The sequence below is a fragment of the Equus caballus genome, chromosome X (genome assembly GCF_041296265.1).
Source record: "Equus caballus isolate H_3958 breed thoroughbred chromosome X, TB-T2T, whole genome shotgun sequence".
Lineage (NCBI taxonomy): Eukaryota > Metazoa > Chordata > Mammalia > Perissodactyla > Equidae > Equus > Equus caballus.
The window spans coordinates 23,416,319-23,442,216 of NC_091715.1; the positions used below are offsets into that span (position 1 = coordinate 23,416,319).

The window sequence follows — 25,898 nt, forward strand, 5'->3', positions numbered from 1 at the left end:
AAGAGTGTAAATATAATGTAATATATTTTATATAAATTTACAATTTTCAAACGTAACTGTATTTATATAATATAACATCTATTATATAATATAACAATATAAGCATTGAAAAAATATACTCTATTCTCAAAAACTAGATTTTCATTTACTGTACATGTACCTGTTTGTAAAAATGCAAACCAGTCTAGATAATTATTGTACTGTGGTTTTTATCAAACTCCGTTTCTTGGTTAGCCTTGCTAGAGTGTTATCAATTTTATTGATCTTTTCAAAGAACCAGCTTTTGGTTTCAGTGATTTCCTCTATTGTCGAAATCTGTTTCTGGCTATTGTTTAAAATGTATTTAATGGAGTCTAAGCTGCATAGTTTTCAATTATCCTGAGAAACTTAAATAACTATGAATTAATATGTGTCTGTAAATCAAAGCTCTTCAATTAGAAATGAACTACTATGCCGTAGTTTTTTGGAAACGCGACATGTCTGTTAATGCTAGATATGCAAGGAATATCTTTCCTTAAAATTGGTCTAGTCTTAGTTGGTTGATTGACCCCAAAGAGTTGCATTTATTTTGGGTTGTTGATATTTTTGTTTTCTGTTACTTACTTTGGCACTTATTACTTTACATTTTATAATAATCAACTAGCAAAGAAGAATCCAGGAGGAAGAATACAACTGTATTAAGGACTTTCTATAATGTAGAAATAGAATAATGTATACAATTATGCATATATATCAGAAAACATAATTTTGATATACATCATAATCAGATCAAATATCTAGGCAGGCATATTATAATGGGGATTTTACTGCATTCATTATATACTCAAGGAGTATACGTATCATAGAACCAAGTGTGATGTGTACATTTTATCTCCTTTTGGAGAATGTACAAGCAAGTTTTCATGGAAATCAAATTGATATTGTTACTAGTAGTTATCTTTTAAAAATACTATTTGTCCTTATTTCTTTTGCTTGCTTAAAACATAGTTTAATAAGAGAGTCAATTCAAAACTGCAATAGCATGTATGTATGTGCTTAAGTGAATGTGGAATAAGCATAAACAATTAATATATGTGACTGTTTGTACTGAAGAGAATGTCTAAGGTTTGTAGGACTAAATGGGCCATTAAAAAATTATCTTCTTGTTTACACATCACATAACTAATTGTCAGTTTATTTAAAAGGTTGTGCCTTAATTAGAGGACATTAGTGGACATGAATTACTGAAACTGTTTAAAGTTCTGAAGTTATGAACATCTCATGAGGGAGCCAAGGATTTGCAGTCGTTGTTCATGGTACACTCTCAGACTGGCCTCGGTTGGACCCGCTGATCCAAAACTCAGTGAACTTGTTCATGCTGATATCCTTACACTCCGCTCCCCTAATCAGAATAACTGTGCAGAGGAGCAAGAGAGCTGGGAGTAGAACCCTCAGATAGCTCTGGGGAATTACTGCTTCCTTCCTTTCAGAACAAATCAGAGCCTGTTTGAATATACCATGGACTCAAATCGCTGGCACACAAAACAGGCCCCTCTTGTTCCATCTTTCTGAGTTGCCGTCAACGAGAAAGGGATAGAAATGGATGGAGTGTAAAAGCTCTCAAGTTAATTCTAAGGAAAAAACTAGGAATGAAGATACTGCTGAACTTGGCACAAAGCAGATTTCTACCTTAGGGACTTGAAGTTGAAAGGGAAAGGTAATGCACGGATTTACTCATTTGTCTTTTTTTTACCGCATATATTTGGCTAGCCTAAGGCTAGAAGCCATGAGGAAGAAACCAAATAGCAAGTACATTCATCATAGTTTTGTCATTGTCACATGATTCTATTCTCAATATTAATTGTTTAAGAAAAGCCATTGAGTTTGATGTGTAGTATTGTATGCACTCTCTCTCTTTCTAAATATATATATGTGTGTATATATATATATGCTATTTTTTGTTGGCAAAGTTCAAAATAATAAGTTGTATATTTTTACATTTACAACTATACATGGATTTCACAATTTAAGATAAAGACCTACCTTTAACTTATATTAATTCAGGAGCACTTTGCCATTATTGTAGAGTGATAACTGTTTTAATTTACCTTTCTTGAAATAGAATTGATTTATTTTTTAACGCTTGAACTTTTGGTTAGATTTTAGATTTATCTCTTATAAGAAAAAACTCAGGAAAAGAGAAAATGTGGAATCTTTTTAATATATTTATTCTTGTGTGAATGTATAAATTTACAGATTTAAAATTATTGGTGTGTAGTAATGAAACATATATCAAAATGCTTGGACTAGCAATAAAGGTTAATTGTGTTAGAAGAGATCACCAATTATGATCCAACAGGTTGAAGTAAGTCACACAGAGTAAGATAATACATGAATAAGCAAGCCCTCCTCACATCGACAACCACCATTAATAAGAAGTCACTGCATTTACGGCTTACCAAGATTAATAACTGGGTGATGGTTTTGAAAATCACCAAAGAGGAACACAGATGGATATGTAGATTCAGAATCATCACCGTATAATTGGAAATTGAAGGAAAAGTGTGCAAAAATATGCACACTGGGGAAAATCTCATCAGGACCACCGTTCTTCGTTTGTTTGTAGATATATAGGTAGGTTTGGAAAGAGAAGTATTGGCACAGAATAAAGGAGAATGCAGTGCTGTAGAAATGTAGTTCATATAGCTAGGATGATCTGAAATGGATACTCTCAGGCACTGCATACAGGAATATAAATTGGCACAAGCTCTGTGGAAGCAATTTGGCAAAACATACGATCCCCTTTGACCCAGTAATCCTCCTTGAGATATTCAAGATTGATGCAAAATCAGAAATTCAACAAAATGTATATAAAATGACATTGATCATAGTACTATATGTTAAAATGAAAGTTAAATTAAATATCTAATAATATTATGATGCATTTATAGAGTGGATATATATGCAGCCACTAACAATAACCTTTACAAATAAAATTTAAAGAATAATTCATATATGTACTATTAATGGATAATGCAGAAAATGAAATTGTGCTTCTTGTACTACAATCCCAATTACGAAAATATTTAATGAGACTTTTTTTAGGTGCATAGTTCAGAACCCATTCAAATTACTTTACAAAGTGCTTTATTATAAGGATGCATGGGATTTAGGTTCAGAACTCAAAAGAAGTCAAGAATTAAGTTCTAGGAACTTTCTTTGGTCTCTAGTCCTTTCCTTAATGGGTCTCTTGGTCTCTAAACTTTTTCTAAGCTTCTCTTTGTGCAGTGTCTACACTCTTATCTCTCTAGGACTAGCTTTCTCTGTTTATTCATAGTTGCTTTTCCATTATAACTTTGGATTACATATGATCATCACAGCTTCTCTGGCCAAAATCTACCTTAAGCCCATTGTTTCTACTCAGAGAAGAGGAATATGACTGGGCCAGCTCATCTTTTCTCATAACACTAAGAGATGGGTTATTTGCCTGTCTAGAAATTGACTGCCCTTGGTTAGGGGGCCATCTTTGCACCAATTTGTCATGGCTAGTCTAGGCATGAGGGCACACAAATAAACAAATGGCCCTCCCTCTCCAACCACTTCCTCCATTACTGCCTATCCTAGGACCACAATCTCTATACTCTATCCAAACCAAACTTCTTTTCCAAATATACCCCATCATTTCATTACTCACATTGTTAGCTTGCCTTTTCTCACTTAGAACTGCCGTCATTGCATTCGTGATTAATCTCAAAGCCCCATCTCTTGCATGCCCCCATGAAGGCCTTTTTTGACTCCCCTAGGAAAGGTTAACACTCTCATAGTGCTCTGTTCATGATTGTATTAAAGCACTTATGACATTGTAGTTCTACTATGAGAGTGATGTACATGAACTGTTGACTATAAAGAGCATGCTTCTGACCCCATTCTTTTAGGCAGTTTATGAAAGAAAAGTACAAGACAATAAGTTTACTAACATTATAACACTGAACTTAGGGGCAAGAACAACACACACACTCAAATTACATACAAATACAACTCAACCAAACTTCGTGTTCTGAAATCCTTGCATATGAAAACTATCAAAGCATTATTTCTGAGCCGTGTTGTTTTTCTCCTACGTGAGCTCTTGTTCTAATAGTGAAAGAAGTATTTTTAAAGCAACGGTGTCATCTTTTAAACACTAGAATAAAAAAAATTTCCATTTTCTGCATGAGTCAATTTTTTCAGTGAATATTTCAAGCAAATGAACAAGCACTGCATTAACTCCATGCTTTGTTTCAGTGGTTTCCTTGAGCGGACTGATTTCACCGAATACCATGTGTAAATTGGTCAACTAGAACAAGAATTTAGATTTCCACAATCTTATTGGGAACTTTGAAACTTCTATTATCTCAGAGGACCCAGAAATTGAATTGAGGCTTTGTTACTAAGCCAGGTTGTAACAACGGACCCGGGAGTCAGTAGCTCAATTTTCTACTTCTTCGCATCAAATTTTCTCTTGAAAATCATGCATGCAATATTGAAGAATGGCAGGGAGGAGCCTCTGTGAAGTGTTAAATATTTGGTTCACTGGGTCCTACCAGCAGGTAGGGCCTGCGGGGAGCTTGTTTATCCAGCAGAACAATCTCATTGTGAGGACAGTGATGTAGTATCGTTTACTTCATACCCCGAAGCCATTCAAGGAAACAACTGAGTGAGTGATATTCATCTCGGGCCCTGTATTGTGCTATTATGACTTGCAATAACTGGCAGCATATTAAAATAGAGATCAGGGACTACAGCACTCTGTTGAATGAAGTTCTAAAATTTCCAAGCTGTTGAATTATTCAATATTTTCCAATTTATAGAATAAAAGAATACGTGATTGACTATTTCATGGCACAGTAATGGAAATTAAGAAAGAGAATGCACAGGCTTTATACATTTCATAGTAAATATTTATTTCTCATATTTGCGTGGTACCCAAGTTGGTCTCTATATAGGCCAGTGTGGCTCTTGCTGTCAAATACAAAGACAAGAACTTGCCTTTGAAAAGTAGGGAAGGATAAAAGGAGTGGAAAAAAAAAAACCCTTAATGAATGATCACTAAAAGGAACCCACAACACTGCTTTATTTGGCTTTGAAAGTATTTCTGAATGCCAGATTGGGAAAATAAAGTAAGGTTTGAGACAAATGTCCCATCTTGCCCATGACATTATACTGGGAACAATGTAAGCTGTAAATTCAGAATAAAGGAAAGGAACTCTGCTTAATGTGATATGCAGTTTGATTATCAAATGCTTCATCCCAGCCCCAGCAGTGTTTAGGGTACAGAAGTACCCCATAAATATGGTACCCCATAAATATTTGTTGCAATAAAGAATGAGTCAATGAATGCCTCCCTCCAGAGATGGCTCAGACTAAATACTGTAAATTCATTCCTTTTCCCCCAAATTCAAATATTTTCTGTTTGAAACATATTAAAGGGAACGGTCATGGTGTGACTACTGAGGGTCTAGGGCCTTAATATTTGAGGGGTATATAAAGAAACCTAACTATGGCTTTTTGGTACAACAGCCAAAGAAAGAGTATTGAGTTGGATGAAACATGAAAACTTTCATGTTCCTCTTTAAAGGTATATTTATTGGTTAAGCATATAAAAAGCAAACTGCTGCTCACTGATAAGTTAAACTTTTATGTAAATAATAATGACTAACTGCAATAAATGTTATCATGAGGTAGCATCAGCTAGGCCAGAAGATTCCTCTAGTTTTAAGTTTAATCAGTATTAATAAACCATGAAGATAATCTCACTTAAGCCAGCAGCGGAAGATCTTTTAATTGCTAAGTAACACTGAAGCAATTTAAATTTGCATTGAATTTGGTAGATGCCCATATTAACAACAGTCTAGTACAATTTTCCACATAAGTGCACCCTCTCAAATTTGTCAGCCCTCAAAAAATGTATACAAGTTTGCCCTACGCCCAAAGGTCGTACTCTCAAAGACAGGAGAAAACAAAACCAAAACAACGAAGTCTGAATCAATGTAATTTTCTATTGTCTGAACATAAATTTCTACTTGTCATGATTATTTAAAGAATACCTGAGAGCATGTCAACAAAACCTCTGGAAAATAGAGTTTAAGGTTCAAGGAAACCTTCTATACTTGACTTTTTTTCCCCCCTGTTCTTGGCTCTTTAAATATACATGAAAAGGTATGATAAATTCCCTATGATATTTTTTCTAAATTTACTACCACATTTTTTTCTTACTGAAGTCTGATAGTGTTTATGAAAATACTATGTAAGTGAAGGAATTCTACACAAATAAAATGAGCTGTTATTTTGGCACCCATGACAAAAACGAGACACAAAGATCATGAAGGAGGTACACAGATACTTGCTTGTACTACCCTGAAAAAATACAGTGTAATAGATTCCCATCATAATAGATATGTAATTACACATATGAATGCAGATGACTGTCCAAAAAGTTGTGTGTAAAGCTAATATGTGTGCAGCATATTGTGTATTTTCACGAGACCTCTTCTACAGTGATAAAAATAGACTCAGCATCACTTAAAAAATGGCTCTAACCTTTTTTAAAATTCTCATTTAGAAATTCACTTGAAGGAGCAATACACAAACTGTGTGTGTTTAATTTTCCCCCACAACCTCTGCAAGAAGTTAATCAAATAGACAATTAATCTGTGTGATGTTCTTCATGTGAAAGCAAATGCATATTAAAATACACAACAGACTTCATTCCCATTTCCCTTGAATTTTTCTCTAACTCTAGGGGATTGTAATGCCCAGCAGAGTTCATATTATGGAAAAGATACTCAGAAGTGCTTTTGTTGCACAGCCTGGGCATTGTAAGCAATATGTCCTGCTATATAAACACCTGTAATAAAGGCAGAAAATATGCTGTAAGATAACAAATGAGTCTTCTGCTCCGACCACACTTGTCATCTGCCACCTCGAACTTGCTTCTTCTCCTTGTTTATGTTAATGATGTCACAATACTCTCAAGAATCCTGGGTTGAGACCTGAGGGTCATCCTTGACTCCTCCTTCTCCCTCATCGCTCCTGGCTAATCAATCTCTCCGTCTTGTTGGTTCTACCTGTACGATTTCCCCCACATTTCCTTTTCATATCCTTTGTCACTTCCTTTTCTTCACCTCTACTATTTTAAGAACTTTCTAAGTGGTCTGCCTGCTCCTACATGTCTCCTTCCGATCCATCCTTGATATTGCCACTAGAGTGATCTTTATAAAATGTAGAGCACGTAATACTGCTTCCTTCACAGACATTTCTCATTGTCTACATTGACTAGAGCAGTGGTTCTCGAAAGTGTCATTCCAGAACTATCATTGTGAACTTTTTAGAAATGCAAGTTCTTGGGTCCCTACCAACACCTTCTGAATCTGAAACTCTGATGGTGGAGCGAAACAATCTATCTTTTAACAACTTCTCCTGATGATTCTGATGCACACTAAAATTTGTAAACTGAGCTGCAGGATTAAGTTCCGGTTTCTTGGCATGTGTCTTATCAAACCCTCCTTTCTGATCTTATTTTCACCTGGTTACACTCTTCTCCTCCTCACCCCGTTCCACAATGTTAGAACCTTTCCCTTTACAGTCCTAACTGGGATAGCCCATTGACTTGGAATTTTCTCTTCCTAATTATCAAGTTTTAAATTGAGGCACAATTCAGATTCTATCTCTTTTGTAAATTCTTTTTTGACCTTTCCAGTCAGATTTCTGCTCCATTTGTTTATTTGAGAAATAAAGACAGTTCTAGGTTGAGATAGAACAAACCTCTTGCTCTGTGTTTCCTCAGCAATGCTGTCTTTACTCTTGGAATTTCTCCATTCTGCCTTGTGCTATATGCAGTTGTGACATGTCTTTTCTTATTAAAAGATGATCTCTTCAAGGTCAACACTAGTCTCAGTAATCTTTGTCATAGAACAGTGAGTTGCACATGGTAGGTGGTAGATAACATATGTGGAATCACACTGAAACACAATTTGAACTGTAATACATGATTATTTCATGTGTTCATTGCTGCAAACAGTAGCCCTGGATTCCAATGTGGAATTGTCCTAAAATTTAAAGACCTTTACAACTTGCAATCTTTAAAGATAGAATTCTTTTCTGCTGTGTGCTCTAAAACAAAATGAAAGTAACTATGTGCCTTAAGTCCTATTACCCTCTCTTCAAAGGATCAATTTGCAGAGTGGGTGTCCTGCCATCCAACAGGCTTTCCCTGTGAGGCACCTCTAAATTAGGAAAGAGATTAAATTTGATCACTGTTTGATCTGTTGCTCATCATGTTGCTATTTAATCCAGTGTCCAACAAGTGTCCCAAAGGTATAAAATGCCTGAAGCTGGCAATACTTTTTGACCTATCTGTATGCACAAATCCTTATCCTTTTTATGGTCCAAATAGAGGATTTTTGTGGAGATACACATGAACTAAATAAATAGCATAATAGTATGCCTAATGAATGTAAAACAGTGTGTTATGTTTAACAAATTAACAAGGATTTACTGAGTTCTGAACTATGTTCAATTTTGTGGAATAAAATTATTCTGAGTCAAAAAGCTGTATTGCTTTGCAATTTTAGAAAGAAAAGAAAAATGCATATTGTTAATATTTTCGAAATTAATAAGGTTAAAAATACTTAGAAACAATAATGATGAGTGATTGTCCTGATGCTCCAGATACACATTTTCAATACCAATTTAAGTGAGCGTTTGTTCAGTCAATCACTCATTTTTTCAGCACACATTAATTGATTGCCTACCCCAACATATTGATCTATTATACCCTGACAATGGTCAAGCAAATAGATATAGATATGAAAATAACTATAGCTATATAATTAGAGATAGATTAGAGTTAGAAGGATGGATGGTGATGATAGATAAATAAATAGATAGAGATATAGATTATGGTAAAGTTCCAGTTCTCAAAGTCCCCACAGTTGAGTGATGAGTGAAATACATGTAAGCAAATATTAATTCAATATGATACATGCTAATAAAGATGTATATTAAATGGAGAACACAGAAGAAATAAATGATGGAAAGAATGAAAAAAATTCTTTAAGGTAAATTTATATTGCTCTACTCTTAAAAGATGGACCATATGGATCAAGGTGTTACATATCTGTATCAATTCCTTATGCTCAGAATAAGACAACAACTGAAAATGAATGCAGATTTTCTTGTAGTACAACATGCATTTTGTGTTCACCAAAACAGTGGGGCTTTTCTTGCTTCTGTTCAGTGCGAGAATGGAAAAGAACATCCACTATATTCCAGGTACTGTGCTAGGCACTTACTCATGCAACTTTTAAACATTAAGAAAAGAAAAATAAAAATTTAAAGACATTAAGAGTCTTAAGCAGAATTTACTGCCGTGCAAGGCAGGGATAACATGATCCAACCCAGAGAGATGGGGCTTTCAGATTAACTGTCAAAGAATGGTGCAGAGAAAATTACCTTAAATCATTGAAGATTTGTCCACGTATCTTCATGCATGGAAGAGCAACCCCAGTGAAGACTATTTCCCAGGCCAAAGGCAAGTGTGGGCCTTAAAAGAAAGCAAAGCCAGGAAATTCACAAGGAAAACTGATTGTGAGTTTGAACAAGCCTTAGCGGTCAGTTCATTTGATTGTTATAGTGGAGCTTGGCCTGGGGTGATTGTAGAACCCCTAGTCCACCTGTTGACCCAGATAATACAATTGAGTCAGAGACTGCAAACAGTCCAAGTTCACCATCAGGCTGTTTTCCTGACCAATTATCTGAGAAGTGATTGCTCTGGCTCTTTCTTCCGGGGCCCTGACTCCTCACTACCTGTCATTCCTCAATCCCTCCAGGGCGTGCAACAGGCAGAAGCACAAGCCCAAAGTACTGGGAGATTTCCTCTATCAATAGCAGAACAACCCTCTAGGGTAGATTTTTCAACATGCAGTTGAAGGCCCTGGGAGCTTAAGTGGCTTGCTTGACCTTGACGTGGCTGGGATTTGAACTTGAGTCTAGTTTGTCCAGAGATCATGTACCACCCTATTATATTCTTACTTACATTTACCAGCTCTATCCTCCTTAACAGGCATGTCCACAACAAGAATGACAAATAATGTTTCTCATGGTGAATGAGTCACATACAGATCCCAGAGCCCCTTCTGGTTAACTTATATTCAGAAGAATGTCATTATGTGTTTTTTCTATATCTGGATATAGAGTACATTCCACTCTTGTCTTTACCAGCCAATTCGATTATCCAGAAAAGCCCATCCACTAATCAACATGGACTTAAATTAGTACTGGGTCCCTCCAAAATTCATGCCCTTTCTGGAGTCTCAGAATGCAACTTTATTTGGAAATAGAGTCTTTGCAAATATAATTAGTTCAGAGGAGGTCCCACTGGAGTAGAGTGTCCCCTAAATCCAATATGACTAGTGTCCTTGTAAGAAGAGGAGAAGAGACATAGGCATAGAGACGCACAGGGAGAACATCATGTGAGGATGAAGGCAGAGTTTGGAGTGATGTGTCCACAAACCAAGGAATGCCAAGGATTGCCTGCTATCATCAGAAGCTAGGAGAAGGACGTGGAGCACATTATCCCTCAGAGTGCCCAGCAGGAACCAACCCTGCTGACACCTTGATTTTGGACTTCTAGCCTCCAGAGCTGTGAAAGCATACTATTCTTTAAGCCCCTCAGTTTGTGGTACTGTCTTACAGCAATACTAGGAAACTAATATAAATGTTTATGGTACATGGTGACTTAGACTTAATATTGACTTCAGTGTGGCCATGTGAATGTGTGGGACACCAGCCACTGAAGAGTGACACTGCCAGGAAGACAAAAGAAAGCATACAAAGAAGTTCCTCCAACAACAACAATGGGTGCTGCACATTGAGTGTCTCTCTTCCTAGTTTTTACCTCAACTCTGTGAAATGATGACTCTCTGCCTCTTGCAGATGAGTACAGGTCCTGGACAATCTGGCCAGTCTGTCTCCCACTCACTTCCTCCAACTATCCCAGCCTTCCTGCCCTCCCTTAAACACTTCCAGTACATTCCCATCTCAGGACCTTTGCTTTGAACCACACATTTGTGGTTCAAATGTGTGCTATCCTATACTTTTGCTCAGTTTACTCTCTCCTCAAATGTTAGCTCCTCAGAGAACCCTTCTCTGGCCACCATATTGAGAGCACCCCAGGCACTCCAGCCTCTTAACCTGCCTTATTTTTGCTTCCTGATGCCTTATATTGCTGTGGTTTTTGTCTCTCTTCTCTGTGAGAGCTGGAACTCTGTTCTGGTCACTACTCTACTCCCAGCACCTAGTGTTCCCTGTCACACAGTGGGTGCTGAATAAGTGTATGATTGATGTAATCTGAGGCACAAATAAGTTCATTGTCAACTTCCCAAGGCCTCACTGAACTCTGTTTGATGCTCAAGACTGATTTCTTTCTGACTGTCTACAGATGAAGTAGCTCAGAAATAGGTCCAAAAGTCTAGAAGAAGTGCCGTGTGACATGATGTAAAAGCAGAACTGATTTACAGAAGCAATGGATCTAAAAGCACTACATTTACAGATGTATATTTCTTTGTGCTTCCTTTGGTGAGCATGGCTGGTTAGGAAGGGCTACTATTGTAGTTCGAGAGGCGTTCAGGGGATATTATGGGTCCTTGTTGATCATAAAGTAGTCAACTTATGATTGAAGACACTCAATGAATATTTACCTTGAATTACAGGGAGTTAGTTCCCTGCTAGTCAGGAATATAACACTCCTCAAACCTATAAAAAAATGCAAGGAGAGGGAACTAAGAGTCATTGTTGCTAACTCTCCTCTAGAACCCAGGAGTCTGTTTCTCCCCCTTTTTCTTTCTGAAAATATGAAAGCTCATCTGGCCTTCTTTTGCCCTGGACAAGGTGTTGATTTTATTCAACCAGGATATATTAGGTCAGCAAGGAGAAATTTATGTGCAGTAAAGACCAAAGCCAGACTACTACTCCAATCCAGTGATGTGCTGTTCAGGCTTGGCTTAGACGTTCCTCGCCAGGAAAGATAAAAATCATACCCCTAGTTCCTCTTTATCCATCTCCCATCCTGGGAATACTGTAGCATTTCTGGTGACCCCACAGCAAATGGGCTGTTGACGTTGAGAAATGGTCAGCAGTGAAAACTGATTTTAAGCGTGCTTTACATAAACCCCATGTTGTTCACAAAAATGGCTTCTCTTCCCTTATTGGATTATATGGGCAAGTACTGGGTCAATGTCATTATTTCCTGGCTGTTGGGTCACAGGCCGTATCTCTAGACAGCATTTCAAAGAGGAAAGACTCACTCCTGACATGATCCAGTAAAGGAAAAGGTAACAACAACAGTGGGGGAAAGGTAAATACAAAACACTGCTGTGGTTTGTAATGGACTAGGAGGCATTATGGGTGAGAAGAGAGGTACCAGAAATGTGAGAGGCCGCTATGGCTGAGCAAAAGGGGCCCCCAAGTTGGGCAACCGATCCCTTTACCATGCTTCAGGGAACTTCGCTGCCATATTTTGTCTTTGTGGCAGGCGCCAACAAAATTGGTTTCCTCACGTGTGAGGAGCTTCCCTATAGAGCGGGGCCAAAAGAAGTGCAAAAGCTTGCATTAACACAATCTTTCATTGAAAACACAATACAGAAGTAAATGGATCGAATTATAATGTTGAGTAAAAATAGTTTGAAATAGAGCAAAATAAGTATGATAATTCCAACCAGAGATTAGGGTTGATAAATGATGGCTGTGACAACTTTGCCGTTCAGTTATCAGGTGAGTGATATTTATGCTGATGCTATATTTTTGTAATTTTAAACAAAAGTACATAAACTGTGCTTGGTGTACAGGTAAAGAAACAGTGCATAAGAGTTAAAATCTTAGCATATGTCGTAAAATAGGTGCTTTATGTAGATGGCTATTGTGAAAGCAGGTTATGAGACAGTTTTTGAAAATCTATTTTCAAATTAGTATAAAGCCTTCAAAAATGTATTGTTTGATCCAGTAATTGTACTTCTGGGATTCTGTCCTGAGGAAATAACACGTTTTTTCTTTTCTTTTTTTTTTTTTTTTTTGAGGAGAAGGTTGTGGAGCATTGTGTATAAAGCTGTTTTAACACAGAACTATTTAGAACAGTCAAACCTAGGGGAAAAACAAAGTCAACTAACAGCAGAAGAGTTAAATAAGTTATAAAGTAGCAATATTATGGAATATTTTGCCATTATTACAAAATATTCCATAAAAAGTATGATACAATATTTTATAGAATGTATGATTTCAACTGAAAGAGAAACTAAATAAACAAAAGGATAGATTATACATGAATATTATTCTCTTTTTACTCTCCTATAGTTTCCCTTTTTTCTTTTTATCATTAGAAAACAAGTACCTTAAAAAAATGAATCCTCGGGCTGGCCCCTTGGATGAGTAGTTAAAAGTTCTGGGCGCTCCACTTCAGTGGCCCAAGGTTCACAGGTTCAGATCCCGGGTGTGGACCTACTCCACTCATCAGCCATGCTGTGGAGGCAACCCACATACAGAATAGAGGAAGACTGGCACAGATGTTAACTCAGGGATAATCTTCCTCAACCAATAATAAACAGGAGGATTGGCAACGGATGTTAGCTCAGGGTGAATCTTCCTCACAATCCAAACAAAATTGTTTTTAAAAATCCTTACCCAGTGCATGCTAAGCAATGCACAGCTTTGTGTGTGTTAGTATCAGGAATGCCTGTTAGAATTAGGAGGTTAAGATAGGATAGAGGGTTAACTACACTACCAAGATCCTATTTGCCTTGGCACCAGCTCTCCCCTGATGAAGAGAGAACCATATCTCAGAAAAAAATTGATGACAGCTGACCAAGGCCTACACCCACTTGGAGATGACCTACACTGAGAGGGTGATAGATGATAACTTCCAGGCTTTACTAGACAAAGTGTATTCTAGAAACTGGATTCCTGATAATTGGCAGAGCCTCTTGAGTAACATCAATTCTTACCACACACACAAATCACTTCAATATATTTGAAAGAGCTTTGCCAAAATTGTTACAGTGTATATATACATGTATGTGTGTGTATATATATACACACACACGTATATAAAAAAGGCGAGAATCTGGAACCATTCCAGCCCAGATAAACATAATCCAGAAAGTAGAGATGAGGACGAAGTGTTGTGTGAACCGATGTATACTGGTTAACTTGTGTTGTATTTTGTTACTACCATTGCTGCTGATAACTTGGGGACATCTCTGCTTCCTCCTCAGAAGGATGCCAACATTGCCATTTTTCATTTACGAAGTTCACATTTGGAAAGAGTAGCAGCCAGGGCAGATAAAATGCAGAATCCACCTAATTAAAATCTAGCCTCAGCTTTTCTGTTCAGTGTCTGTGATAGCTTATGTGCCTGGCCCACACCCTCTAACTGTGTTCATTTCTCAAGTTTGGATTTTTCCAAGCATGCTAGGGGTAAAAACATATGATGCCAATATGTCAGATATTTATTTTTGATCATTGCAACTTAAAAAAAGAAGAAATATGCATGTAAGATCTGTCTGAGTCATTTTTAAAACTTCATTATATTTTCAGTGCCTAAAAATTTTCATTGAAGAAATTATAAAAATGTTTCAAAGACCCCACCACTTGACAGACATGGTGTTGTTGATTTTTTTAGTTGACTCGGGAAGATATTTCAGTCAATGACAAAAGCTATGAGTTGCAGAGTAAACTAGCATTATTCCTCTCCCTCCCCACTTATATTCAGTCAATCACCTTCTTCTGCCAATTTTACCTCCTAAATCTTTCTCAAATCCACCCCATGTCTCCTTCCCTACTACCACTGCCCAGCTTCAGACCTTCAGTAACATCACTCTCCTGGCCAAAGCCTTCTACCTTATATCTCTACCTAACGATTCACCCAGCATAGCATGTCTAAAACCATTAGACTAGCTCCATCACCTCCTTATTGAAGCTCTTTAATATTTCCCATCACTTTCACAATGAAGCCAAATATTTTTACATCTCATAAAAGTACCCCCACGATCTGTCTTTGCCCACTTCTTTCCCCTCATCTCTTGCTATTTCCTGCTTTAAACTTGTTTCTATACCACAAAGCCATTTTTAGTTCTTGCAAAACTATACTATTTCTTATTTATGTCTTTGCTTTTGTGTTTACCAGCAAATTAAATATTTGTCCACCTGTTCTATGCATGGCTAACTTCTTAAGTTTGGATAGACATCGCAAATGTTTTCCCTTCACAGAACATGTTCCTGACCAGCCATCTGCATTTCTTTATCATTGCATTTCCATGTTGTGCTTTTACTTTCTGTCTGCCTCTTCTAGTAGACTGTGAGCTCTTTGAAAACAAGGGCTATGTCTTGATGTCTCTAGCCCCTAGGACAGAAACAAGAATGAAGGTAGTTCTCACTATATGAATATGCAAATCTGTCTTAGATCAGCTTTCCTAGAACAGAGCCTGGGGCAGGATATTTGATGTAGTCGTTAATTGAGGGAGTGCTCTTCAGGGAAAACCTAAAAGGGAGAAAGGGAAGCAGGACAGGAAAGGGGAAAGACTCCAGCAAGGAGGTCACAGGTAAACTCTAGGCTTGGCATGGTCCACACACAGGGCAGCTCTTGAGCATGAACTGCACTATGGAATTGTCCCTGCTTGAAGCAAAGGAGCAGCCCTTTGTCCACGCACATCAGTCAATTATTGGCCATGAGCACACCCAAGGGGGTGTAGATTTCCTAGCAGGGTGGGTCCTGTCAATCAAGGGTAATTTTCAAGAGAAGTAGACAACTGTGAGCTGTTAGCATTCAATTCTCGAAGTAGCTGGAGAATGGATACCTCAGTTGAGTAAAGGGATCGTGGTGGGAGTCGTCTATTACACTATCACAGATGTCTTAATTATTTTATCATTATTCCAAGGTACCTATCCAAGTAGATACTTTAAGAGTAATGTGATTTGCCCTTTTATAAGTAAAGTCTTACATTTTCATGTTAGGGTGCAATATGTATAAGCTTTATGATTAGATTTTTTTTTAAGAATACAAACTTCAAGCTTGTTACCATGGAAATATTTTGAGCTCTTATATATGTAGTAATGGTGACTTAATTAAAAATACTTTCCCTAATCTCATTTGAATATATTTACATTTTGTAGTCTGTGCAGCCTTTGTTCATGAAATGGTACATCAGTATGAACTCTTTGTAAATGAATTAGTTGTGAATCTTAACTCCATCACTGTCTTCATATAAACTCCCAGAACATTGTGGGTGGTAACAAAAATGAAAAATATGGTGCTTCCAACTGCCACCCCCAATGCCACTTCATGGCTTCGTAAAGTCCCATTGACTCTGAAGGAATATGTACTGCAAAGGAGTCATTGAACTAGAGTATTCCCATGGAATCCTCCATCAAAGAAGGAGGATACCAATAGCCAAATTCCTGAGGGAGGCTTATAGAAGTGTATTTTATTCTGAAAGACGGGAAAGCAGGTTAAACATTACTGCTCCACACAATTACCTGATGATAATTTAAAAAAATAATAATAATAAAGGCTACCTGGTAACTTATATAATAGAATTAACAGTGTCGAGAAATATGCTGTTAGAATGATTGTTTCCAAGCCAACAGAGCTTGTGTGCTGAAGGGAAAATGGAACATATCGGTAGCAATTCTGGTCATCAAGAGTTAGGTTTTAAGTTATCTCATTTTCTTTTAAGATTTGAGATGTCCCACTATGCAGGATTAAAATAAATAATTTGTGGCTATATAAGAAAAATATCTTTTTTTTATTTTGAGGAAGATTAGCCCTGAGCTAACTGCTGCCAATCCTCCTCTTTTTGCTGAGGAAGACTGGCCCTGAGCTAACATCCATGCCCATCTTCCTGAACTTTATATGTGTGACACCTACCACAACATGGCTTTGCCAAGCAGTGCCATGTCCACACCTGGGATCCAAACTGGCGAACTCCGGGCTGCCGAAGTGGAATGTGTGCACTTAACTGCTGCACCACAGGGCTGGGCCCCCCAAAAAATATCTTCATTCATAAGGAGATGCATACCAATGTATTTAGGGATGAAATATCATTACGTCTCTAACTTATTTTCAAATAGTTAAGGAAAAACATTAGTATAAACACCTATAGTGAGAGAAAATGTGCAAATGAGACAAGAAGTTAAAGGAAAAATGACATATCATTCATTTCATTCAGCAAAATGCTTTAATTTAATTATTGAAAAAAGACATAAGCCCATCATTTATTTAAATGTTTATCCAAAGAATTTGAAAAGATCTTAAGTTGTTCTTTATATTATTTGCCATCTTTCCCCCCAAAATATTAAAACGTTAGTAATTTTATAGTTTATTTTTGAAAATCATAGTTTAATGATAGTAAAACTTCCTAGGCCATAGATCCTACATCTGTTTCCATATTAAACTGAGCATAAAGTGTCTCTGATATCCAAGGTGCTGTTATTTCTTCATCTCCTCTCTGCCTTTTCCTCGGTGTGTGACTCTGAGCTGTTTGAACCTTTTTTTCTGATTGAGAGTTAAGTACAAAAAACTCTAATTTTCAGTAATATTTATGGTTTTATTTCGACATTTTTATCAGTAAGCATATTCTGAAAGTATGTCTTAATATCTCTATCTATCCCACATGCAACTTTGCCTCTGTTCTCTTGATCTAATTTGTTACTAACTTTTTAGAACTTTCTAGACTAAATATTTTTGCTTTTAGCTTCAAGCATTTTGGTTTGTCTTGCAAATCTTCTGAGAGTGAATAATTTCATCTCACTGCTTATACTGCTACCTTGAAGGTGTTTCAGCCTTTTTCACTGGCAGCGATATCCTCTGTGACAGATGGCCTCAGATACAATAACTTGATTCTAGAATTGTATTCTAATCCATATAGTGGTAAAACAAGATAATTTCATGCTTATCCCCAGAATTATAACTGTTTAAAATAAAATCCCACCTAGGATTCATTTCATGCAGTGGGACAAATGTACAAAAATGTGTTGATAAATATCACATGTAATTATATAACCTTGACATATCGGTGCACGGTTCTGTCATCCTATTTGATGTGATGTGCCGGCTCTGCAGCAGTCATTGACAGGAATGATGACAATGGTTCAGAAATTGATGATATCTACCAAGCTTACAGCACATTTAGTCTAGACAGGACCTAAACAGAGCTCTTTAATAAGAATATTAGACTAAAATTTGATAATTGAAAGTAACTGGATTAAAGAACGTTGTAAAATTGAAAATACCTTTATTAGGAAACAGAATCATACTAGGGCAGTAGGGAGAATGCATTCTAGGGTCAGACATAGTTGGATGAGAGTCCCTGCACTTCCGCTTATTAGCTGTCTTTCAGTTTCTCCAGTTACAAAATTTAAATATTAATTTATTTACTCATTCATTCATTCATTCATTCCATAAATGTATGTTGAGCTGGTTATCAGGCACAGTTCTAGACACTGGGGCAAAAGAAGTGAGTTAGAAGGACAAAGTCCCTGACCTCAAGGGGCTTACATTCTACTAAGGAGACAGAAAACAATCAAAAAGTAGGTACTGGGGGCTGGCCCCGAGACCACGTGGTTAAGTTCGTGCACTTGCTTCCATAGCCCAGGGTTTCGCTGGTTCAGATCCTCAGCATGGACATGGCACCACCTGTCAGACCACGTTGAGGTGGCGTCCCATATGCCACAACTAGAAGGACCCACAACTAAGATATACAACTATGCACTGGGGAGATTTGGGGAGAAAAAGTAGAAAAAAAAAAGTAGGTACATAGGGTAACATCAGATAACAATAAGTCCTGTGAAAAAATATTAAAGTGGAATCTGGATCAAGTGATCAGGATAGGAAGCTGATGTTTAGAAAGGCAGTTAGAAAAGGCCTCTTTGAGGAGGTGACATTTGGAGGAGGTGAGTGAGGAGGCCAAGCAGTTGGTAGGTGAAAAAGTTTCCACATAGAGGGAACAGTGGGTTCAAAAGTCTTATATTTTTGTGAAGGGTAAACAAAAATTTGTAAACTCAGTCATAGTTAAGTTCTCCTAAGATGTTAAATATTAAGATAAGAAATGTAGATAATGCCGTAGATTATGGGTCTTCTTTGCTCTAATGTACATCTTTCTTTTCATCTTGATCATTTTCCTTCTCCTGAGTTTTACATTACTCATTCTATTGTCAGACCCTGTAGGTTGCCCTCTTTTTAATCTCTAGTAAATTAAGCCCTGCTTGCAATACTCAGATGTTGCTGCTCTGAGAGGTCCTCTTTTCTTGGCTTTTGCCCTTTTGCACACTATTTGTATACTGTGAGCTATTGTCAAGTTGATTATCTTGCTAAGTATTGGGCAACTACACTCTCTAAGCAGGAAATTCACAACTTCTTTGTGATGATGACAACGGAGACATGCTTGTCCTGTGGGGACCTGCTGTTTGGTATGTGTGTGCAGGGGGAGGGATGATAAAAAATGGTGTCAAGATGCCATTTGGAAGACGGTGCTTCTAGGAAACCCAGAAAACCCACCTGGTCCCCACCCCCATCGGCCCCATTTCCCACCATGGCTTCGACTTTACACTTCCCCTGACGCTCCCAGAAATGAGAGCAAAGTGACTGTCTACCTCCCTCTCTGACTATGAAACTACTACCAGAGCTTGATTCACTTTTATTGTATTTCTTTCTGCCTCGTTTGGCTGTAAACCATTTATTCCTGATTTTATCAGTGTGGATCCAATCAGAGAGAAAAATCACACACTAATTTGAACAAAAGAAAGTTTATATAGGGGCCATCCAGTGGCATAGCTCTTAAGTTCACATGCTCCGCTTTGGCAGCCCAGGGTTCGCTGGTTCTAATCCTGGGTGCGGATCTATGCACCACTTGTCAAGCCATGCTGTGGCAGGAGTCCCACATATAAAATAGAGGAAGATGGGCACAGATTTTAGCTCAGTGCCAATCTTTCTCAGCAAACAGAAGAAGATGGGCAGCGGATGTTAGCTCAGGCCTAATCTTCCTCAAAAGAAAAAAGAAAAGCAAGTTTATATAAAGAATTATTAAATGTAACAGGATATTGGAGAAATGATAGATTAGCTAGTAAGAAAGAAAGATGTATTAGTCTGCTCAGGAGGCCTTAACAAAATACCATAGACAGGGTGGCTTACACAACGGAAATTTATTTCTCACAGTTCTAGAGGCTGAGAAGTCCAAGATCAAGGTCCTGGCTGCTTTGGTTTCTGGTGAGGGCCCTCTTTCTGGTTTGTCGATGGCCAACTTCTCGTTGTGTGCTCACATGACCTCTTCTCTGTGAGCACACAGAGGGGGTAAGAAAGAGAGTGCAAGCTCTGCTGTCTCTTCTTATAAGAGCACTAATCCCTTCGTGAGGGTTCTTGTCCTCGTGACCTCATCTAAACCTGATTACCTCCCAAAGGCCCCTCCTCCAAATGTCATCACATTCAGGGTTAGGGCTTCAACATGGTCATTTTAGGAGCACACAGACATTCGGTCCATAGCAAAAGAGAACTCTAAAGAATAGAGGAATGGCTGCCGTTACCCCTATAGCTGAGACAGAGCACCCCAGGAAAAGCCCCTGTCCTCCCACCACCGCAGTGAGATCCAACCTTAGAAGGAAAGTGCATGGCTTCCCGAATGGCAGAAGTCACCAAAGTGCCACACTAGCAGAATTTGTTGGAAATCTGCCCTCTGGAATTTGACAGAGAACTGCTCTCCAAGGTACCTGGGGAAGCTGTTCATGGGAAGTTGTCTCACCTGAGCCACTGCTAAAATACTGCCCAGCTGCTGGCTACCAAAAGCTGCAGGAGCTGGGTACTGGAGAAGCACACACTGCAGGAGCCAGGTGCTGGAGAAGCCTTGCACACAGCAACAGCCTTCCAAGCAAGCATGCTGGAACCAGGGAGCAAAACCCTTTCCTCCTGCAATGTCTCTCCAGCACCTTCTACCAGCAAGGCCTCAGTGCCAGCTAGCAAAGGAAAAATATTTCAAAGGTCAAGATCCATTTTCAAAGAACAGGCAAAAAGGTGGATTTAGAGTGGGAAGGCAATAAACCAATAACCATCACACTGATAGAAACTAAGGATAAGTACCAGCAGAAGCAAACCAAGTGATGATTATGGCTGTTTGTTAGCAGGGTAAATTACTCTTCAGTGCCATTCTGAGTTTTATCCATTGCTGCATCCTCTGTGCCTAGAATCCAATCTGGTCCAATATAGATGCTCAATGAATATTTGTTGATGAATAAATGAATAAATGAACTAATTGCTGAAAATTTTCTCTAATGTTTTCTCTCTCTCTTTTTTCTTTCTATTTTAGCTGATGGATGCACAGATTGGTCTGTCGATATCAAGAAATATCAAGTTTTGGTGGGAGAGCCTGTTCGAATCAAATGTGCACTCTTTTATGGTTATATCAGAGCAAATTATTCCCTAGCCCAAAGTGCTGGACTCAGTTTGATGTGGTACAAAAGCTCTGGTCCTGGAGACTTTGAAGAGCCAATAGCCTTTGACGGAAGTAGAATGAGTAAGGAAGAGGACTCCATTTGGTTCCGGCCAACATTACTACAGGACAGTGGTCTTTACGCCTGTGTCATCAGGTATCCTTTTAATTCTATTACTGCTGGATCAATGAAGTCACGTGCTGCTTTCTTATACTTAAATTTTGCTGCTGTCTCTTTCACCCAAGGTATTGTCTCGATATTTGTATGTGTTGCTGCTTTCTAAAATGTAGAATCTAAATCATAAAAAGATGGGATTGGAATTTATATTGAGACATTATTTCTGGCTTATGGAGAAAAGAGATACCATCTGGGTATCTACTTATGTTGCCAGAAATTACTAAAGACTATGAAATAAAATTTATAGAGGAGGTGAAATGTTGCAAATAAAATGTAAGCAAAGACTTGCAGAAAGGATGCATAGTTTATTGCTAAATGGGCTGTAACATTTTGTTATTGCCCTTCACAGACAGATAGAGCGCAGATACCTCTTGTTCACACACATCTGCAAAGATGATTTAGGTAACGGGTTATGTGCACAGGAATAGGAAGGCAGCATTGCCATGTTAGGGAATACGAAGGCTGTCTTCCAGATCATTTTGTTAACTAAAAGTGCTGGTCAATACAAAAAATTTCCCAGGTCCCTCAGGACCAATGAAAAAGTTAATAACAAAATCTGTGCCCTTATCCCGAAAGAAACTCATCGCATGTCCACACATCTTTGTCCGCTTGTGGAAGAGACCTATGTAGTTTGCTTAATGATAATGCATTGAAACAGTATCCACATAACATGTTAGCAGTTAAAAATCTCAGTTTAAGTGTTTAGCCCTTCATGGACTGTGAATCACACCCTACACGAATGATTGTGGATGTCATTAGACTATAAGAGCATTGGCAAAGCAGAGTATAGACAGATAGAGGGTGTGTTTCAATCTATTTCTCTGTCTTTCTGTATTTTGGTTTATTAAGAGAAATAAAGCCAAATGTAAAGCAATCGATTCTCAGTTTGGAGAAAGTCTCAGAATCATCTCATGTCCTTTTCCAATCAAAATTTGACTTCTACTTCTGAAATTCTTATTGGCAGCTATCGCTCCTCTGTCATAAGGATCGTACCTCCCACTCACCATCACCTACAGGAATTACCTTTGTGCCGAGTCATGGCTATAGGTGTGTTAGGACGTTAAAGTAGGTCAAAGCCACATAAAAGTTAAGCAGAAATTTATCTTTTTAACACTGACAACATATGTTATAAGTTAGAGCTAATTTTGGAAAATATAAATAAATGCAAGTAAAGTCGTGCTTGGGAAAAATGTTGAAAGGATTATAAAAGAACAAATGCATCATTCTTTTGGCAACTCTTGTTCTTTCCCTTAGAAGGGGGAATCCAATCCTTCGTATTTAGACATATCTCTTAATAGAAGTAGAGGTTTTGCAGGGGCATTGATAAATAATTGCCGTATTAGTACGAAGAGTACTGTTTGGACTGGTTGTTCTCGCTTGACTAATAGTAATTTGATTTAATTTCACATCTGCTGTGCTTCTTTAAAAAAAATCATTATTTCTGATTGCTCATGCATATGTAGAGGTAATTCTTCAAGATAGGCAAATGTATGTCCTCATTTATCCAAGATTAGAATTGAGCTGAATGTACATAGTCTAACACTTAATTTCATTATTTATTGTTGATGGGAAAATAATGATGCATTCACATTAGTAATCTGAATTTCTAGAGCACTGAGGTTGCAATTCTTTGATGTGTTTAAATACATACTTTGATGTAATGCTCTGAGAAATTGCATTAAAATGTCCCTGAATTTATAGTTGCAATAATGAATGAAATGTCCAAAATTTTCAAAAACAATATTTGCCGTATGTTCCTATGACTACATCTTAATGGAAGGTGAAACTCAAAGACAAACACCTTAAAGTTTTATATGTGTCAAGTGGCATTCTGTAGAAAGTGATAAACTGCACAAAAAGATACTTTTGTCACTGAAATTCAAATATTCCAATTGATTTGAAACTAGTGTTGATATGGCTCCCTTTTCCAGTTTGGAAAATGGTACTCAAAATCATTATAAACAGCAGGTTTAATAGCATGGCGTGGTGTTGACGTGAAGGGAGCCCAGGGCTGTCAGTTGAGTCAGTGACATTTTGGCATGTTGTTAGCGCTAGCAGGCCACAAGACTGGCACTATTAGTTTTTAAATAATCCACTTACAAAGAATTGTAGAAGTTTGAAAATGTGAGCTTCTACTCAAAGGTTCTAGTCTTTCTGATAAGTGATCTGGGTATCACTTATCAATGAAAAGCTTTAACAAGACTTTTCGTGTACGGCTAATTTGCATTTACACCCAAATATATACAATTAAATGATGTACATAATGGAGACACTGGACATTACTATCAGTATAATGAACAACTTTCTAATCCCTTCTGTTAGTATCTATTTTGAACAGAACAATACCACATAATTCTTTGCTCCATTAGTACTTGGGTTTTTACTCAATTTTCTCTTTCCAGAATTTCTGTTTTATTTTTATGTAAAAAAGTGAATGAAGGAGAGCTGTGTAACAATTTCTTTTCTTTTCCTTTATTGCCGTTTAAAAGAATAAGTTTGTTGGGGCTGGCCCTGTGGCTGAATGGTTAAGTTCATGCACTCTGCTTCAGTGGCCCAGGGTTTCGCTAGTTGGGATCCTGGGTGCGGACATAGCACCGCTCATCAGGCCACGCTGAGGCGGCGTCCCACATGCCATGACTAGAAGGACCCACAACTAAAATATACAACTATGTATTGGGGGAAATTGGGGAGAAAAAGCAGAAAGAAAAAAGAAGATTGGCAACAGTTGTTAGCTCAGGTACTAATCTTTAGGGAAAAAAAAGACTAAGTTTGCTTTCTAAAAAAAATAAATTTTTTATACACTTGACCCCCAATTTTTGTGGCCTATGAACAGTTTCATATGCAGAGCTAGCCAGTGCACGTGTAAGCATTTTAATGCTCCCAAAATGGTAGCATACTAAGTTGTTTGGCAGCTATTTTTTGACTAAAATTTCTATTTTTGAGGTAATTGTAGTTTCATATTCAGTTGCAAGAAATAATATAGAGAGATCCCATGAAAGCATTATCTGGTTTCTCTCAATGGTAACATTTTGCAGAACTATACTACAGTATCACAATCAGAGTAATGACATTGGTACAGTCAAGACACAGAACAATGCCGTCACCTCAAGGATGCCTACTATTATCCACATCTCCCCTCCTCCCCCACCAATCCAAAACCCCTGGAAACCATTAATCTGTTCTCCATATCTACTTTTTTCAATTCAAGAATATTATATAAATGGAATCATAAAGTAATGACCTTTTAGAATTGGATTTTTAACTCAGCATAATTCCTTTGAAATCCATCCAAGTCTTTGGATGGATTCGTAGTTCATTCCTTTTTATTACTGAGTAGTGTTCCATGGTATGGACATTATCACAGTGTTTATTCACTCGTTGAAGGGCATCTGGGTTGTTTCCAGTTTTTGGCTGTTGAAAATAAAGCTTCTATGAACATTCATGTACAATTTTTTGTGAACAGAAGTTTCATTTCTCTTGGGTAAATGCCTGGGAGTGAATTTGGGTTGTATGGTAGTTGCATTTTTAGTCATTTAGGAAACTGCCAAACTATTTTCCAAAGTAGCTGTATCATTTTACATTCCTGCCAGCAATATATGAGTGATCCAGTTTCTCTTTGTCCTTGCAGCATTTGGTATTGTCATTATTTTTCATTGTAACCATCAGTGTATCGTGATAGCTCATTTTGGTTTCAATTTGCATTTCCCTAATGGCTAATGATGTTTAACACATTTTTACGTGCTGATCTGCCAACTCCATCCTCTTCAGTGAAATGTCTGTTCATGTCTTTTGCCCACTTTATAATTGGATTATTTGTGTTCTTATTGTTGAGTTTTGAGGATTCTTTATATATTCCAGATAATAGTCTTTTTTTGGATATGTGGTTTGCAAATATTTTCTGCCAATCTGTAGTTTGTCTTTTCATCCTCTTAACAAGATCCTTTGCAGAGCAAAAGTTTTTTAATTTTGATGAGATTCGATTCATCTTTTTTTCCTTTTCTGGATTATGCTTTTGGTGTGAAGTATAATAACTCTTTGCTTCGCCCTAGATCCCGACCATTTTCGCTTGATTTTTTAATTAATTTTTTGTCATGCTTTATTGCTTTACATTTTACATTTATCTGTGATCCATTTTGAGTTAATATTTATATAAAGTATAAGATTTATTTAGATCAAGGCTTAGCTTTTTGGATAGATGTCCAGTTGCTCCAACACCATTTGTTGAAAAAGCTATACTT

At 37.5% G+C, this 25,898-nt stretch overlaps 1 protein-coding gene across 1 annotated transcript in view; it reads left to right on the top strand.

Annotated features, from left to right (window-relative positions):
* IL1RAPL1 (interleukin 1 receptor accessory protein like 1) overlaps positions 1–25,898 on the top strand; it is a 1,275,105-nt gene that overhangs the window by 651,225 nt on the left and 597,982 nt on the right. The window contains exon 3 of the mRNA XM_023633890.2: positions 21,360–21,639. Coding sequence (XP_023489658.1) covers positions 21,360–21,639 — 280 coding nt within the window. The remainder of the gene's footprint in view (positions 1–21,359; positions 21,640–25,898) is intronic.